Source organism: Strigops habroptila, chromosome 20, assembly GCF_004027225.2.
Source record: "Strigops habroptila isolate Jane chromosome 20, bStrHab1.2.pri, whole genome shotgun sequence".
Taxonomy (NCBI): domain Eukaryota; kingdom Metazoa; phylum Chordata; class Aves; order Psittaciformes; family Psittacidae; genus Strigops; species Strigops habroptila.
Genome location: NC_044296.2, coordinates 218,584 through 234,784, shown reverse-complemented (window position 1 = coordinate 234,784; position 16,201 = coordinate 218,584). Strand labels below are relative to the sequence as shown.

Sequence of the window (16,201 nt, the reverse complement as noted above, 5' to 3'; positions counted from 1 at the left end):
TCGCTTCCCACCCTCATCCCGCGACCCCGCAGCCCTGTGCGGCATCATGCCATGCGGTGACACGGCCGGTGACACGGTCCCTTGTCCCCAAGGGCAGCCTTTGCCACACCGCTGCAGTTTAGAGGTCACTTGCTGTGGGGACCAAGGGCCGCAGCCGTAACCAAGGCTGGTGGCATGCCACGGCCCGGCAAACCGGCACGCCGGCGAAGGACCCTGCTCCCCAAAGGCCACCGCGGGGGCCGCATCCAGCCACCTCCGGTACCTAAATGGCCTCTTCCATCGCCCTGCCCGCACCCGGCATCGCACCGAGGCCGTACCCGGCTCCGCCACAACCGGTACCACCGGCCCACGGAGCCGCCCAGACCCTGCCGTGCCCAGCCCCGGCTCCCGGCTGCGGTGCGGAGCGGTGCCCGCCCGGTCTCCGTGTGTCCCCCTCCACGGTGCGGCCCGGCGGGGAGGGGGGGCCCGGTGCGGCGGGGCCGGGGCCGGGGCAGGACCCGGCGGGCGGCGAGCGGAAGGGGAGGAGGACGGGGAGGAGCATCCAGGGCGGCCACCGCGGCAGCGGCTGAACTTTGCTCTTTTGCGGGAGGCGGGGAGAGCCCTGGGGCTCGGCGGAGCGGGTCCCGCCGGACCCGGACCGGCACCAGGCTGCATGGACCGGCGGCGGCGGCGGGGCCCGTAGGGGCGAGGGCGGGCCGGGGCAGCGCCGCCTCCTTCTCCTCCTCCTCCTCCTCCTCCTCCTTCCCTGCCGGTGCCGCGGAGCGGAGGAGCCACCGGGGGCGGGCAGCGGCGGCCCCCGCATGCGGCCGAGCCCCGGGGCTGCCGCCGCGCCCGGAGCCGCCGCGCCCCGCGGGGGGATGCGCCGCACCGCGCCCCGCTCCCGCCGCCGCAAAGTTTCCGCGGGGCCCCCCCGTTAACGGAGGGGGGGGAAGGAAAGGAGGAAGCTCTGGGATAGAAGAAGGAGGGGGGGCGGAACACCCCCCCCCCAAAAAAAAACCCCGAACAGGCCGCCACCCCCTCCAAAAACTTGCTCAACTCGTTCCGAGAGGCGCCGGGCGCCGCGCACCGCTCCATGCGGCGGCGGGGCCGCCGCTGAGCCCCGGGGCCGCGGAGCCATGGCCATGGTGGCCGGCGGCTGGGGCGAGCCCAACGGCGGCGGCGGCGGCGGGGAAGAGGCGGCGTCCCCGGCGGGCGGCGGCAGCGACGCGGAGCACGGCGAGGAGGAGCGGGCCGGGGCGCCGGTGGACTGCGTGGTGTGCGGGGACAAGTCCAGCGGGAAGCACTACGGGGTCTTCACCTGCGAGGGCTGCAAGAGCTTCTTCAAGCGCAGCATCCGCAGGAACCTCAGCTACACCTGCAGGTAGGGACGGCGGCACCGGAGGAGGGATGTGGGGGGACCCCGGGCGGCCAGAGCCCTGGCACGGTGGCAGCTCCCCGGTACGGGCTTCCCTGTGGCCCCTAATGCGGCTTCCCAGTGGCCTTCGGTGTGGCTCCGCACTGGCCCCCAGTGCAGGCTCTATGCTGGCCCTGGTGCGGCTGCCCGGTGGCCCTGGTGCAGGTCCCCAGCGTGGCTCTGCAGTGGCCCTGCTGTGGAGCACACACCGGCCCTGCTGCAGCACTAACAGGGGCCCCACTGTGACCGTAGAGTGGCCCCCGGTGCAGCACGGGGGGCCCCCGGTGCTCTGTACCCCACATAAGCACCGTTCTGTCTGGAGCATCCACACTCCCGGGATGGATCCCCGAGGGATGGGTGCTCTGGCGCAGCCGGTGTCCAGATCCTCATCATTGCCTGGCTCTGCTCCAGCATTAACCACCATTCATGGTCATGGTTTGCTCCAGTCACGGCTACTCTACCGGGAGGAAGCACCGGTGCGGCACCGAGTGTCATTAATCGAAGGTGTCAAGAGCCCGGTGTGCTGCGGGCGCTGAGCTGGGGAGAGGGGCTGCAGCAAATCCGAGCCCACCAGCAGGACCAGGATGTGACCCCTGCAAAGTTTCGAGCTGCAAATAACTCCGGAGTTCCAGTTGGGCTCGGAATGAGCATCAGGCTGGCTGGCACTTGGTGGGGGACCTAATCTCTGGGCTGGTTTTGGGGTGTAGATAGGGTGGAAATGTGTGTTTAGGGGCTCACCCGCCAGTCTGGATCCACGTGCGAGCGCTTCCAATGGTATTGGCTAAACCAGGGAAGGTGCTGCGAGGATGGCACCCGCATCCCAGCCATGGGAACTCACAGCTGGGCTGGAAAGGCTCTGCACCCCACCTCTGCACCCCACTTTCTCCCCACCTGAAGGGGTCCAGCTGCTTTGAGCTTCATCTGGTGGTGCTGAGATGCCTCGAGAAGGGAAAGGGCAGCGCTGCTGCTGCAGCAGGAGCCGGCTCCAAGCCGCCTTGCTCTCGTTTGGGCGGCCTAGATTCATCCTCCCCCGTGCACGGCACCTCCTCTCCCGGCAGCTCCCGGCACCAGCGCTGCCGGGTCCCGGCTGACGTCAGCTTGAGCCACTCGTGGCTGCGGAGCGGGGCCCCGGAGCTGCCAGTGTGGGGCAAGGGGCAGTTCCTGCTGCCCCTGGTCCTCCCCATCGGATGCAGTGTGCGTGGATGCAGTGTGTGCATCACCTCTGGCCCTGCCTCAGTTTCCCCATCCGATCATCAGGATCCACCGACGAGTGTCTGCTCAGGATTAATGATGTTGGAGATGAGGAATACACATGGCTCTTGAGAAATCCCACTGTCCTGGAACAAAGGAAAGGCCAATTCGGGGCTCCCTGGGTGAGGGATGGGCTCTGCGTCCCAGATGCTGCTTAGGTGCAAGGGTGATTGAGGGCCTTCACCCATGAGCATCCCAGATTTTATCCTGTCCTTGTCACCTTGGGCACCTACTTCAGATGTTTTGGGGTTTTTTCCCCCCTCCTCTTTGTGCTGGGAAGTGATTTTGGTGCAATAGAGAAACGTTGGTTTTCCAAGTAGGGAGTAAAGTGTTGGAGGGGCCGGGAACAATGCTCCCCCGGCAGTGCTGGCATCTGCTTTGTTCACCGAGTCAAAAGCAGCATCAAGTCAAGATTGCTCTAATTTGAATATTAAAAGTGAGTTGGATTCAGTTTAGTTCTTGCACTAAATAATTACACGTTCTAATTACATAATTAGCACAGTATACGCCTTTTGTGTTCTCACCCCTTCCCAGGTCGGTGCAGCTTATCCGTGTGAAAACTTGGCTGCGGCTGAGCTGCTGTTGGGAGCCGACTTGGGTTTGTGGGGGGGGGGGGTTTCCCGGTGCTGGGAATGTGCCCCGAGGCCACGGTGAGGGTTGGCCGGATCCAATGCAGGCCTTGGCCGCGGTGCCGGCAGCTTTGGGCACTGCACTGATGAAGATGTAAGCTGCCGGGGTGATGAGCTATCGCTTCGCTGCTGGAATTACTTTCTATCAGCAACACGTTTTAGGCTGTGCGAAGCGCAGCGGTGATGTTCGGGGTGAATTAATTCCGGTCGGAGCGCGGTGGGAATCCCTGCCTGGCTCGCCTCTGGAGTCGTGTAGGGATGAGGAGATTCATGTCAGGATTCCCAGGCAGAGCCTGAGCTGCTGCCGGACGTGTCCCAGCGCTGCCTGCGCTTCCCTGGTGCCGCTTTAACAACCTTCATTTATTCCTGGTTTCCTGATATCCCCCTTTCCCTCTGCAGGAAAAGGGGTGTGGGATGTGAGTGCCTGGTGTCACTGGTGCTCCGCTGCATCCCTCGGCCGTGTGAGGACCGTGGGGGCCAGCAGATGCTGGGAATCAGAGCTGGGGGGTTTGGATGCTGGTGATGCCGTTTGGGAATGGTGGTGGCCAATGTCATGCTGCATGGTGCAGGGCTACCCAGTGCCTGCAGCTCCTTGCCCAGGCTTGACCCCCTTGCAGGCTACAAGAGTGCTTGGGGAGACCCCGCACCGGGTCTGGTTGAGGCCAGACCTCATGGAGGATGCAGGGCTGTGCCACCACCATGGGGAACCCCCGGGGGGTCTCGGGCTCAGCACCCACCTGGTAGGAAATAGTTGGAATTCCTCACATGTCTGGTGGTGGGGCCGGGGGGGGGCGGTGCTGCTGGGATACGGGAGCATTGCTCCCCAGCACCCATCCCGAGCATGGGAGCCCCGGGGGTGTCTCCAGCTTCCCTGCAGCCCAGGGCATCACTGGCAACAGGAAAGGGCAGCCCCTGCTGTAGGAACTCGCTGTTTCCATAGCATCTGCGAGCGCCCGTGGCACAGCCACGGCCGGTGCTGCGCTCCGAGGCGAAGGGCTTTGTCCTGAGCTGGTGGGGAGGTGGGTGTTGGAGCAGCCTGTGGGGTGCAGGGACCCCCCCGCAGCAGCATCACATCGTTCCTCACGGGCACCTCCTCACCCCGGTCCTGCCCACAGGTCCAACCGTGACTGCCAGATCGACCAGCACCACCGCAACCAATGCCAGTACTGCCGCCTGAAGAAGTGCTTCCGCGTGGGAATGAGGAAGGAAGGTAACACCAGCACCGCAGGGATGGGGAAGCTTCCCGAGGGCTTCCAGTTCCTGCTCTGCTCCTCCCGTTAGCAGCAGCACCCCCCCGCCCCATTTTCCCCCTTTGTCTTTTCCCTCCTTGATTCCCAGCCGCTGCCAGCAGCGCAGGTGGTGTTTGTTTGGAAAAGCCGGAGCTGATAAGGGGACAGACTGGAGCCAGGATAGCCCCGGGCACAGCAGAGGTCCCAGTGCAGCCACACGGATCCCCTGGCTGCTTCTTTGCTCCCCATCACCTTGGGGGTGCGAACCCCAAATGCTGCTGTAAAGGGGAGGAAGGCTTTAGCCCCACATCTCAAATCCCAGTGGCAGGATGTGGCTGTGCCATGGCACGTGTGGGGATGGAGATGCTGGACCCGCAGCGTGGCTTGGCGCGGGCTCTGCTCATGGCAGGTGGCATTGATGTGAGGAGCAAAGAGGGAAGGATACTGGAAGCAGGACAGTAATTCCCTCCTTTCCAGAGGAGTGGAGATGGCATTATTGCCACTTAGCATGATTTAGAGCTCTCATTTAAGTGGCTCATGAACAGCCCATAAATTAATTACTAGGGACTGAGCAAATAGTGGGCGCTAATGGGAGGGGGGGGGAGCTGAGAAATGGCTCTCCCTGAATGCAATTAGAAGGGGGAGTGCCCCGGGGTTAACGACACGACGCTTCCAGGATGGACGTTTTAGTTGCACATAAATGATTGCCACCATGGGATGACCTTGGGTGGCAACTGCAGCTGGCACAGGGGCCGTGGTGCTGGTGGCACACCCGGTTTGGCATGGCACGGCACCGAGGCCATGGCCAAGCTGCGGTGCGGCAGCCTGGGAGTAGCTGGTGAGTCACTGGGATGTTAAATGGATTAACGTGGTGGGTGCAGCATGCGGCACACGCCACCTCCCTCTCCCATAGAGCTTGAAAGCTGCCCCTTGTTCCTTGGGGTGGATGAGAGATCCATCCGGGATGCTGAGAGGGCGGTGGGAGCATCCCGCATCTTTCCTGCGTGGGGCAGGGGGATGCAGGCAGACACCTCTTCTCCTTGCCTGCAGCCGTGCAGCGGGGCCGGATCCCCCCCAGCCACTCCAGCACCAGCCCCAACACGCTGCCCAGCGGGGAGTACTTCAACGGGCAGCCGGTGTCGGAGCTCATCTCGCAGCTCCTGCGGGCTGAGCCCTACCCCGCCGCCCGCTACGGCTCGCAGTACGCGCAGCAGGGCAGCGTCATGGGCATCGACAACATCTGTGAGCTGGCCGCGCGCCTCCTCTTCAGCACGGTGGAATGGGCCCGGAACATTCCCTTCTTCCCAGAGCTGCCCGTCTCCGACCAAGTGGCGCTGCTGCGGCTGAGCTGGAGCGAGCTCTTTGTACTCAATGCGGCGCAGTCGGCGCTCCCGCTGCACATGGCCCCGCTGCTGGCTGCTGCCGGCTTCCACGCCTCCCCCATGTCGGCCGACCGCGTCGTCTCCTTTATGGACCAGATCCGCATCTTCCAGGATCAGGTGGAGAAGCTCAACCGGCTGCAGGTGGATTCGGCCGAGTACAGCTGCCTCAAAGCCATCGCGCTCTTCACGCCGGGTAGGTTGGAGCCACGATCCCATGGTGAGCCCCCCCCCCGGGAGCATTTGCCCCCTGTTTCCCTGGGATTTTGGGGTGCAGAGAGTCATAGAATCCTAGAATGGTTTGGGTTGGAAGGGACCTTAAAGCTCATCCAGTTCCAACCTCCTGCCACGGGCAGGAGCACCTTCCACTAGAGCAGGTTGCTCCAAGCCCTGTCCAACCTGGCCTTCTCCAGCATGGTTTGCAGCATCCCAGCTTGTCCATCTGGGTGCAGGGACGAGCTTCCCCAGGGTGATGGGAATGAGACCTGCGGGAAAACAAATACCCCCCCCATACACTGGGGGAGGATCTTGGGGAGCCCCATCCCTTGGTCTGTCCATGCTTATCTCTGTGCCTGGTTCTTCCTGGTGGGAGTGAGACTGCAGCAACCCTTTGCAGCCAGAGGGGTTCAAGCCGTGCTCTTGCACCGTGCTGCAGCCAGCTGTATCCCCTAATACAGTGAGGAGCAGCCGGGCAGGAGCGTGGCCATGGCAGTGGGTTGAGGAGAGGGACTCACTGTGGGTATCGGAGAGGGGGGGCTCCCATCACTGACCCTTCTCCATCCCACCCCTCCTGCAGATGCCTGTGGCCTGTCGGACCCAGCGCACGTGGAGAGCTTGCAGGAGAAGGCTCAGGTGGCCCTCACGGAGTACGTGCGGGCACAGTACCCATCACAACCGCAGCGCTTCGGGCGGCTGCTGCTGCGGCTCCCGGCTCTCCGCGCCGTGCCGGCCGCGCTCATCTCCCAGCTCTTCTTCATGAGGCTGGTGGGGAAGACGCCCATCGAAACACTAATCAGGGACATGCTGCTGTCTGGGAGCACCTTCAACTGGCCCTATGGGACGGGGCAGTAGAGGACAGACACCCCGCAGCCGGACCTGGATTTCCTCCCATGCCCCGAGATGGTGCCATCCCCTGGGAGCGCCAAACTATGCCGGTCCCTGCACCACTCACCCCAAAAGCAGTGGGGTCATGGCGTTGTCCTCCTAAAGCTGAAGGTACTGGCCCTGCCGCCGCTGTTGGACACTGAACTCCTCTGTACCCCATGAAGTGGAGCTCCCCAACGCCTTGGTCCCACCCCCCGGGGACCTTGGAGCATCCCCGGGGCTGGTCCCTTGCTCTGTCCCTGCATCAGAGCCCAGGAAAGGGGACACCATCCTCTGGCTGCCCCTCCAAATCTGAATGTCAGATGGCAGGAGTCTGGGACAGAAGATGATGGGAGGTGGGACCAGCCAGGTTGGAGCACAGAGGGTCCCCTAGCTGCACAGAGCTGACTGCTGTGGGACCCCCCTTGTGCACCCCCACCCCAGTGCTGGCAATGATGGAAAAAGGGTCATTTTAAACCCCTTTTGTGCCCTGTAGCACGTGTCCAGCCTCGAGGACTGAAACACTGAGCTTGGAGCAGCCCCGTGGTGGGGACCAGGCTTGTCCGTGCCTGGTGCAAATTCCCCCCCTGCACTTTCCACTGAAGCATCTCCACTGTTGGGGCACGGGGAGGGGTACACAGGAGGGGTTGGGGGTACAGTGGAGGAGAGGGGGCACAGGGGTGGCTGATGGGGTCCAGGCACCATGCAGGGCTCATTCCCTGCTGCTGTGCTTGGTGCTTTACCCACCCTTGGGCCACATCCAGCACCCACTACCACCCCCACGCTGGGGGAGATGGGGACCAGCAGCCCCCTCCCCATGCTCGCTACATCCCTGGGCCTCATTATTACTTGTTAAACCAAGTTTGGGGGGGGAAAGAGGCACTGGGAGGCGACAAAAGGGGTGATGCTGCTGCGGCGGGGGCTTTGTCCCCAGGGCTGAGCCATAGTGGAGGAAGGGACTTGTGGGGACAGAGCCACCTCGGAAGGATGGAGATGCCCCGTGGCCTCTGATCCCAGAAGGTCCCATGGGTGCAGGATTAGAGGCCATGGGGTGTGGGTGTCCCCCCACCAGGGCTCTCCTCAGGAGCCAGAGGCAGGAGTAGCTGCAGGAGTTGTCATTTAGATTGATTCACTGCAAATATAACCCTTGTTCAATGATACTAAACAAATGAAGTCAATAAAAGATGTTTCTTACAACAGAGGGGCTGATGCTGCTGCGAGGCTGTAGCCCACCCTGGGGTGATGGAGATGGACCCCCCCCCCCCAAATCAAAGTCACTATAAGACACCTAAAATGGGATGCGGTTTGGAAACACCAGGGCTTTGCAGGGGGCTCCTGCGTGATGTTCAGCACAGGATCCTTTGGGAATAAAGGATCCTGTTGGGGAAGACCAGAATCAGGGGAGCAGGAGCCAGCACGGAGGTTTGTACTTTGGTTTTGAGGGGGGGGGTGTGTTTGGGGTTTCCCCTCCCAAGGTGCTCCCCTCCCCGGCCCTGCTGCTGCCCCTTCCACCCCAGCACTGATTTAAAATCAATAGATACAATTTATTTAATATTAAAAAAAAAAAAATTACACAGTTGCAGCCGGTTCCTTATAAAAGATGATCCCTGCCTAAAGGGGGGGCTCAGGGAATGTGGGGTTTTGCCCCCAGCAGCCCCACTGGGGAATGCTCAGCCCCATCCAGCGCATCCCTGTGGGGCTGCAGCCACCTTTAGTACCCAGACATTGGTGCCAGCAGAGGCAGAACGGGCTGCGAACCCCCCCCCCCAAGATATATTTACAGCAGCAGGAGGAGACCCACAGCCCCAAAGGCACAAGAAGCGGGGGCGAGCATGGAGGGGGACACTACAGCAGTCCCAGTGCCCTTGGCACCAACATCATGGGGTGGCTTTGAATGGTGGCTTTGGGTTTTCTCAATAGAAACAAAGTACAAAAGGCACCAAAAGCCTTTGGGAAGGGTCGATGGGGAGCCCCTCGAGCCCATCCTGCCATGGTGGTGCTGGGGGAGGCACAGGCTACCCCCGCACCTTGTCGTAGGCTCTCACCATCCGCTTGATGTGGAAGAGTTTGTTGCGGAGGGTTCTGGTCTCCAGCTTCTTGGACTGGTAGTCAGGGCTCTGGAAAGCAGCACAGGAGCAGCTTCAGTGGTGGGGGACAGGGGAAGGGGGGGGCACAGCTTCCACCTTCCCTATCTGCGTTGCACCAACCCAGCCCCACAGAAATGGGGGAGAGCTTAGGAAGTTCTTCCCTATGAGGGTGGTGGGACACTGAGACGGGTTGAATGGAGAAGCTGTGGCTGCCCCAGCCCTGGCAGTGTTCAAGGCCAGGTTGGACACAGGGGCTTGGAGCAACCTGCTCTAGTGGAAGGTGTCCCTGCCCGTGGCAGGGGTTGGAACTGGGTGAGCTTTAAGGTCCCTTCAACCCAAACCATTCCAGGATTCCATGCACTCACCCACTGTAGGTCCTTCAGCGTGTTGTACTCCTCTGCAATATCCTGTGAAGGGAACAGGCAGGAGGTGGGGGTCACAACTGCCCAGCACAATGAGGGTGTTCCCATGGGAACAAGAACTTCCCCACAGCATCCTTAATGCCCCAAAGCATCCTGAGGCCCCACAGCATTCATCCCCAATGCCCTGAAGTATCCGAGATGGTCCACAGCATCCATCCTCAATGCCCTGAAGCATCCCAGATGCTCTACAGCATCCACCCCTGGTGCCTCACAGCATCCCGAGGCCCTGAAGCATCCCAGATGCTCCACAGCACCCATCCTTAGTGACCCACAACATTCCAAGGCCCTGCAGCATCCATCCCCAATGCCCTGCAGCATCCCAAATGCTCCCAAGCATCCATCCCTTGTCTCCCACAGTGTCCCAACAGCACCCCCATGGCTCCCACAGACCTGGTAGTGGGGACTGTCCTCAGAGATGCTGTCGATCTGTTTGCTGAGCTCGTTGATGCGGTCGCTGACACTGTCCACCTCAGCGCGGAGCTGCCTGTAGCGCTTCAGGTCCGTGTCAAACTCCTGCTTGTACCTCTGCCGGGTGCTGTCTGAGGTGATGGGCGGGTAAAGGCTGCAGAGAGGGGCAGGGTCAGGCCCTAGAGGGAGCAGCTCCGGATGCTGGGGCATTCCATGGGGTCCCCCCTTACCTCTCCCACTGCTCCCGGTCCCGCTCGTCACCGGACTCCACGGCTGTGGTGTAGTCGGTCTCATACTGGGAGTCCTCCAGGTCAGGGTGGCGGCGGCGCCCGCGGCGCCCACGGCGCGCGGGGGCTCTGCTGGGCTTCTCCTCTGGCACACTGGGGCTGAGCCCCTGGTCCGGCTGGTCACTGCAGGGGACACATCAGCCAGTGCCCAGGGTCAGGGAATGGTTTGGGTTGGAAAGGACCTTAAGCTCATCCAGTTCCATTTCACCCAAGGCTCTGTCCAACCTTGAGGGTTCCCCCGCACCCCAGAGCCCCCCATTCGGCTGCTCACCCGTGGGTGCTGTAGGTGCCGGGGGCGTACAACCTGTCCTGGGGGCTGTAGCTGTATGCAGGGGGGTTGTAGGGTGGCGCGGTGATGGGGCTCATTGGCTTCTCCGAGTAGGCGAGCGTGGCCGTCTCGTCCTGCACACTGGTCCCGTCCGCCACGTTCTTCACCTGCAGCAGGGAGAGGTGCCGGGATGAGGTGGGGGGACACTTGGGATGTGGCACATGGAGACACTGGAATCCATCCCAGAAACCCCAGAGTAGCCGCGGCAGGGGGATAAGCCATGGCAATGGGGTGTCCCACACAGCTATGGACAGCAACAGTTGGAGGGCAAGGGATGGAGGAGCCCCATAGAGCATCATTTGGGAAGGGGGAGGCTGCAGGAGAAGGGCCCACAGACCCCAGTGGGCAAAGCCACCCGCGGGGGAGTCCCACTGGGACGTGGTCACAGAGGGACACCTGGCCTGGGGGGGTCCTGACACCCTGCTCTGTACCCCCAGGGTGACCCCGCCAGGCTCTGCAGGGGGCTGCATTCCCACCCCATCCAGCACCACCCCCCCAGGCCCCCCACTGCTGCCCCGGCACAGCCAGAGCTCCTTGAGGAGGACATGGGGCGTCCGTGCGTCCCTCCTCCCGCTTCCTTCCTGCCCTTTGTGGGTTGTTTGTGCCGGAAGCCAGTCCCTGCCCGGGACAGTGGCCCTGGGGACGTCACCACGAGCTCTGTCCGGCAAAGCCACTTCCTCCCGCGCTTCCCACTAACGAAGACACAGTTAACTGGGGGCCCTGTCCCCATTCTGCCTGATGGAGCCGGCGTGGGGACAGCCACATCCCTGTGCCACACCAGGACAAGGCTCACGCCTGCTCGAAGGTCACCCCTTTATCTCGGTCCCAACCACAAACAGAGAACAAGGTGTCCTACGAGGGTTTCACACCCCGGTGCCTCCCAACTGCTGCATCCCCACGAGTGGGGATGTGTCACTGGTGGGATGGTGGCATTGGGCAGAGCGGGGACAACCCAAAGGGCAGGGGAGGGGGTGCTCGGGTCCTGCCCCCCGCCTGCGAGCCAGGAAATGCTTTGCAAGGGAGGGACTTGGGAGAAAAACAAATAAATCAGAACAAAAGGTATTTCTGCAGCATGAACAATAAATGAGAGCTGCAGCAGGGGCAGGCGCGGGGACACGCACCGGGACAAGCAGCTCCAAGCTCAGCTCCAGCTCTGAAGGGTTGGGATAAACGCGGAGCTCCGGTGGGAGACCCAGTGCCTGAGCACCCCCGGGTCACCCCAGGGATGGGATGGGGACAGGGACAGGGCTTGGGCAGCACCCTGAGAGCTGTGCTCTGGGGCCTCCTTCTCTGTGAATCCTGCAGGCTTCCTGCAGCCTCCCTGTGGAGACACCGGCTCTGGGAGCTAGAGCAAGCACAGGATGGGGCATGTCCCGGTACACAATGGGGCCAGGCTGGGACCGGCACCTCCCCAGGGTCCCCCACCCAAGGGACACAGGCTTTGGAACCCCAACAACGCTGGTTTGGGCACCACAAAGCCCCCGGCGTCCTCTGCGGCTCAACCACATAGAGCAGAGTTAATCATTGCCATGACTGAAACCAAAGGGTGTCACAGGGCAGTGACTCCGGGCTGGTGTCCCCAAGCACAGGGCAAGGAAGGAACCCAGAGAGGGGCTTTGGACAAGGGCCTGTAGGGACCAGACAAGGGGAATGGTTTTAACCTGCCAGAGGAGAGATTGAGATGAGCTCTGAGGCAGAAGCTCTTCCCCGTGAGGGTGCTGAGGCGCTGGCACAGGGTGCCCAGAGAAGCTGTGGCTGCCCCAGCCCTGGCAGTGTTCAAGGCCAGGTTGGACACAGGGGCTTGGAGCAACCTGCTCTAGTGGGAGGTGTCCCTGCCTGTGGCAGGGGTTGGAACTGGATGAGCTTTAAGGTCCCTTCCCACCCAAACCATCCCATGATTCTATGACCCAGAGCCTCAGCACTGTGCTTCTGGCACCCGGCCCATCAGATCCCACCCTGTTTGTCTTTCAGGGAGTTTGAGTCCAGCTCAAAGCCTCACTGTGCCAATGGGGAATGGAACCAGCTGAGAAAAAACACAGCACCCAACTGGGGTGACGGGGAGGGACCTGGCGAGCACCGGGCACAGCATCGCACCAGCAGCGATAACAGCACAACCGGAGCAAACACACCAGCACTGGGCACAAAGAGGCTCCTGGCACAAAGCTGTGGCCAGGCTGGGAACAGGGAATGCTACAGGCTCAGCACAGCCCCAGGATCCCCAACCCAACACTGCTTTGAGCACGTTCAGCCCCGCTGGGGAAGGGCAGGCAAGGAGGATACTCATGGGGGGGTACAGGGTACCTTACCTCGGGTGCCCTACCCCGGGTACCCATCAGCATCCCCAGCCCACACTGGGACTCACCCACTCCTCCACGTTGGGACCCTCCGGGACCACTGGCACCTTGTCCCAGTAGACGTTTTGCTTCCCATACTTCCAGATCTTGCTCCGTGTCTTGTGAGCGAAGAAGCAGATGAGGCAGAGCAGGAGGACAATGAGGAACCCGCAGACGATGGCCACGGCCTGGAGGGGTGCAGAGAAGGGGAGAGCTGTGAAGACCCCATCCCAGGGTCTGGGTAGCCTGCGCCTCCCTGGGCTGAGTGGGAATTGCTCCCCTTCATCCCAAAATCTTCCTGCTGTCAGAACCCCCACCACGGTGGGAGCAAAGGGACAGAACCCCCCTGTGCTGGGCAGCTGGGATGCAGCCCATCATGGGTTCAGGAGCTTTTGGCACCAGATTTTCTCATGGGAAGAGGACACGTTTGGGGCTCGGGAGCAGCAGGATCCGTGCCCCCATGGTTTCCCACGAGCCACATCCCTGGAGCTGCACTGACATCAGGGCCGGGTGAGGACGGATTAGGCCACACTTGGCCTTTGCATGGAGCAGGAGCAGCGCAGGCGCCTCACCTCCCCATGCTCAGGGCGCAGGAATGCGGCACGGCCAGCCTGGCTGGATGGGAACCGGCAGCGCCAGTCCCAGCCCATGTGCCACGCAGCATCCCCGCTGGCCCCAGCCGAAACCCAGGCTCGGGAGCTTGGTTTTGAGGGTTCACGCTGCCACAGTGACCTTTTAGGGCTCCCAAGCCAGGCCAGCAGCATCAGGGGTGCCTGGGGAGAGCTGGCACCCTGCTTGGCACCTGAGCCCGCACCCAGCCTTGCTCAAACACTTTTACGACCGAGGAGACCAAAGTACCAGACACCAGGTCTGTGCCGGGACAACAGCCTGTCCCCTCCCCGAAACTCCCTGGTGGCAAAGGGCCAGGTTGGGGTCCAGCCCCAGCAGCCTTTCCCTGCCCTCCGCAGCCACGAAACCCACTAAAGACATCACGGGAACCCTCCTGGCTGCGCACCCATCCCAAGGGCAGGACCGTGGTCCCCAACGCTCTCCCTGCCCTTGCTCAGCATCACATTTGAAGCAGAGCAAGGAAAGGGGGGGGGTCCTGGCCAGAGCTGGGGGTCCCGCCTCACCTCCTGGGGGTCCACGGTGCAGTAGTGGTAGATGTACTGGTTCAGGTAGGTGCCGCTGCTGTAGATCTGGTTGCACATGGTCAGCAAGGGGTTGTAGTAGTAGCTGCTGGTCATCTGCGCCTGGGGGTTGACGCTGACGACATAGATGATGGACGCAATGAGCATGAGGAAGGCCAGCACGGCGCAGGCCACGATCACCACCAGGTAGAAGCGGCGGGAGCGGAAGCTGCTGGATTTGGTGATGCTGGCCACGAAGAGCCCCAACTGTGCCAGGAAGCACAGCACGGCCATGGCGATCATGAAGCCGTTGGCTGTCCGCGGGTTGGTGACGCCGCCGTAGTAGCTCCCGTAGCCGTAGCCCAACCCGCTGCTGTAGTAGCTGGAGCCATAGAAGCCCAAGCTGCTGCCATAGAGCCCTCCATAGCCATACTCCCAGGCCAGGGTGGAGGCCACACAGGCGAAGATGGCGACGCAGAGCAGGATGATTATGGCCTCCAGGATCCGCACCACGCCAGGCGGCGAGCTCCACTTGTAGAAGTGCTGCGGCACATCCTCCATGTAGTAGGAGCCCGGTGGAGGCGAGCGGGCACCGGTGCCATCGCCATAATCACCCATGGGGGACCCGTAGCCTGTGGGGGGCCCGTAGCCTGTGGAGGGTCCATAGCCCGTGGGGGGCCCGTAGCCCGAGGTGGGGCTGTCATAGGTCTTCATGCTGAACAGGGAGAAGAGCCTGGTGAGGAGATGGATGGAGCCGTGGGAGCTGGTTGTGCACCAGGGCAGCGCAAGGCAGGACTGACGGGTGTCTCCGCACACCCGATGGGGACTTTGGTCCCTGTCACCAGCCCAACAGCACTGTCAACGCCCGCTCGTGCTCAGCACCATCAGAATCACTGCGGCTCGTGGGGAAACTGAGGCACGGGAGGAGTGACTCAGCCAGCATCACCCAGCAGAGCTGCCCGGTCACAGCCCAGCCCTGCTCCATGCACCAGCCCTGACCCCCCTGCGACCCCTTGACCACCAGACCCCATCTGAATGAAGCAGATTGTTCCAGGTCTAATTAAACCAGAAAAGCTCTTACCCAAGGGCAGCGCTAACCCCGAGGCTCTCTCCGTAAGCAGATCCACTGGATTAAACAATAACAACAAGAAATACACATTAGCAACACCTCAGTGAAAAGCAGCAAAAGAGCTTTCAAAGATCTGGGGGGGGGGTTTCCCTTAAAATCGACGCAAAACACACACCCCACCCCCCCTCAGTGCAGAGACCCCCCGCTCCAGACACCCCGTCATGGAGCAGGAGAAACCTGAATCCCTGTGGGAAACCCAACCCCGGTGATGCAGGATGAGGCCCCTGAGTTAGGGGTGGGCTGGGGGGTGGCACCCACTGACCCACAGCAAGGAGCGGCACTGGGGGGCTCAGGCAGCAGCTTCCCCAACACGGCTTCAGGGGGTCCCGGTCCCCCGTCCCGCCGCACGAGGGACGCCCCCCCCCCCCCCCGAGCGCACGGCAGCAGCGGGGACCCCTCCCCGAGCGGAACCGGAGGATCTCAGGCTCCCGAAGCGGTAACCGGGACGCGGCGACACGGCGCACCCCCGGTGGCGGTGCGGAGGACACGGGACCGGGGGCTCCGGGAGTCCCCGCCCCGCTGCGGGGGCACCGGGCGGGCAGAGCGACCCCCGGCAGGAGCCGCCGCTTCCTGCCTTCCATCCGCCGGGGCTGCGGGAGCCCCAGGGCCGCTGGAGAGTCCGGGGACGATCCCGGGGACGTCGGTGCCAGTGAGGACCCCGGTACCAGTGGAGACCCCGGTGCCGGTACCGCTGGGGATCCGCTGAGGACCCCGGTACCAGTGGGGACCCCGGTGCCGGTACCGCTGGGGTCCGCGGTACCGGTGTGGAGCGCGGTGGGCACCGCGGTGCGCGCAGGAGCAGCGGGGAAAGCGGGACCCCCCCCTTTGCACTGCGGGGAGACCCCCTGTGCGCCCTCCGGTACCGCGAACTCGCTCGCCTCCGCTGCCGCTCCCGGTGCTGGTACCGGGGGGGTCCCGTCGGACGCGGAGCCACTCACCTGCCCGCGCCTCCGCCTCTTTGTTCACCTTAAAATGGCAGCCGGGAGCGGCGCCGGGCGCTGCGGGAGACCGGCCCCGGCCCGGCCCCGGTTTCCGCCTCCGGGGAGGGGTGCGATGGGAGGGGGTGGGGGGGCAGAGCCCCGGGGGCCGCCCCCTGCTCCCGCCGCCGGTTCC

The 16,201-nt window shown here is 62.9% G+C and overlaps 2 protein-coding genes across 2 annotated transcripts; one reads left to right on the top strand and one right to left on the bottom strand.

Moving 5' to 3' along the window:
• Window positions 1–517: 517 nt before the first annotated feature.
• On the top strand, window positions 518–8,161 carry NR2F6 (nuclear receptor subfamily 2 group F member 6). The gene is made up of 4 exons (XM_030509353.1): window positions 518–1,360; window positions 4,389–4,483; window positions 5,553–6,077; window positions 6,678–8,161. The coding sequence occupies exons 1-4, from the start codon at window positions 1,116–1,118 to the stop codon at window positions 6,950–6,952; spliced, it is 1,140 nt and encodes a 379-aa protein (XP_030365213.1). The 5' UTR covers window positions 518–1,115; the 3' UTR covers window positions 6,953–8,161.
• Window positions 8,162–8,487: 326 nt separating this feature from the next.
• OCLN (occludin) lies at window positions 8,488–16,115 on the bottom strand. The gene is made up of 9 exons (XM_030509352.1): window positions 16,027–16,115; window positions 15,041–15,085; window positions 13,963–14,674; window positions 12,859–13,017; window positions 10,440–10,603; window positions 10,112–10,291; window positions 9,864–10,035; window positions 9,417–9,458; window positions 8,488–9,081 (listed from the first exon to the last, which is right to left on the bottom strand). Exons 3-9 carry the CDS (start codon window positions 14,671–14,673, stop codon window positions 8,980–8,982), a joined length of 1,530 nt encoding a protein of 509 aa, XP_030365212.1. The 5' UTR covers window position 14,674; window positions 15,041–15,085; window positions 16,027–16,115; the 3' UTR covers window positions 8,488–8,979.
• Window positions 16,116–16,201: the final 86 nt, after the last annotated feature.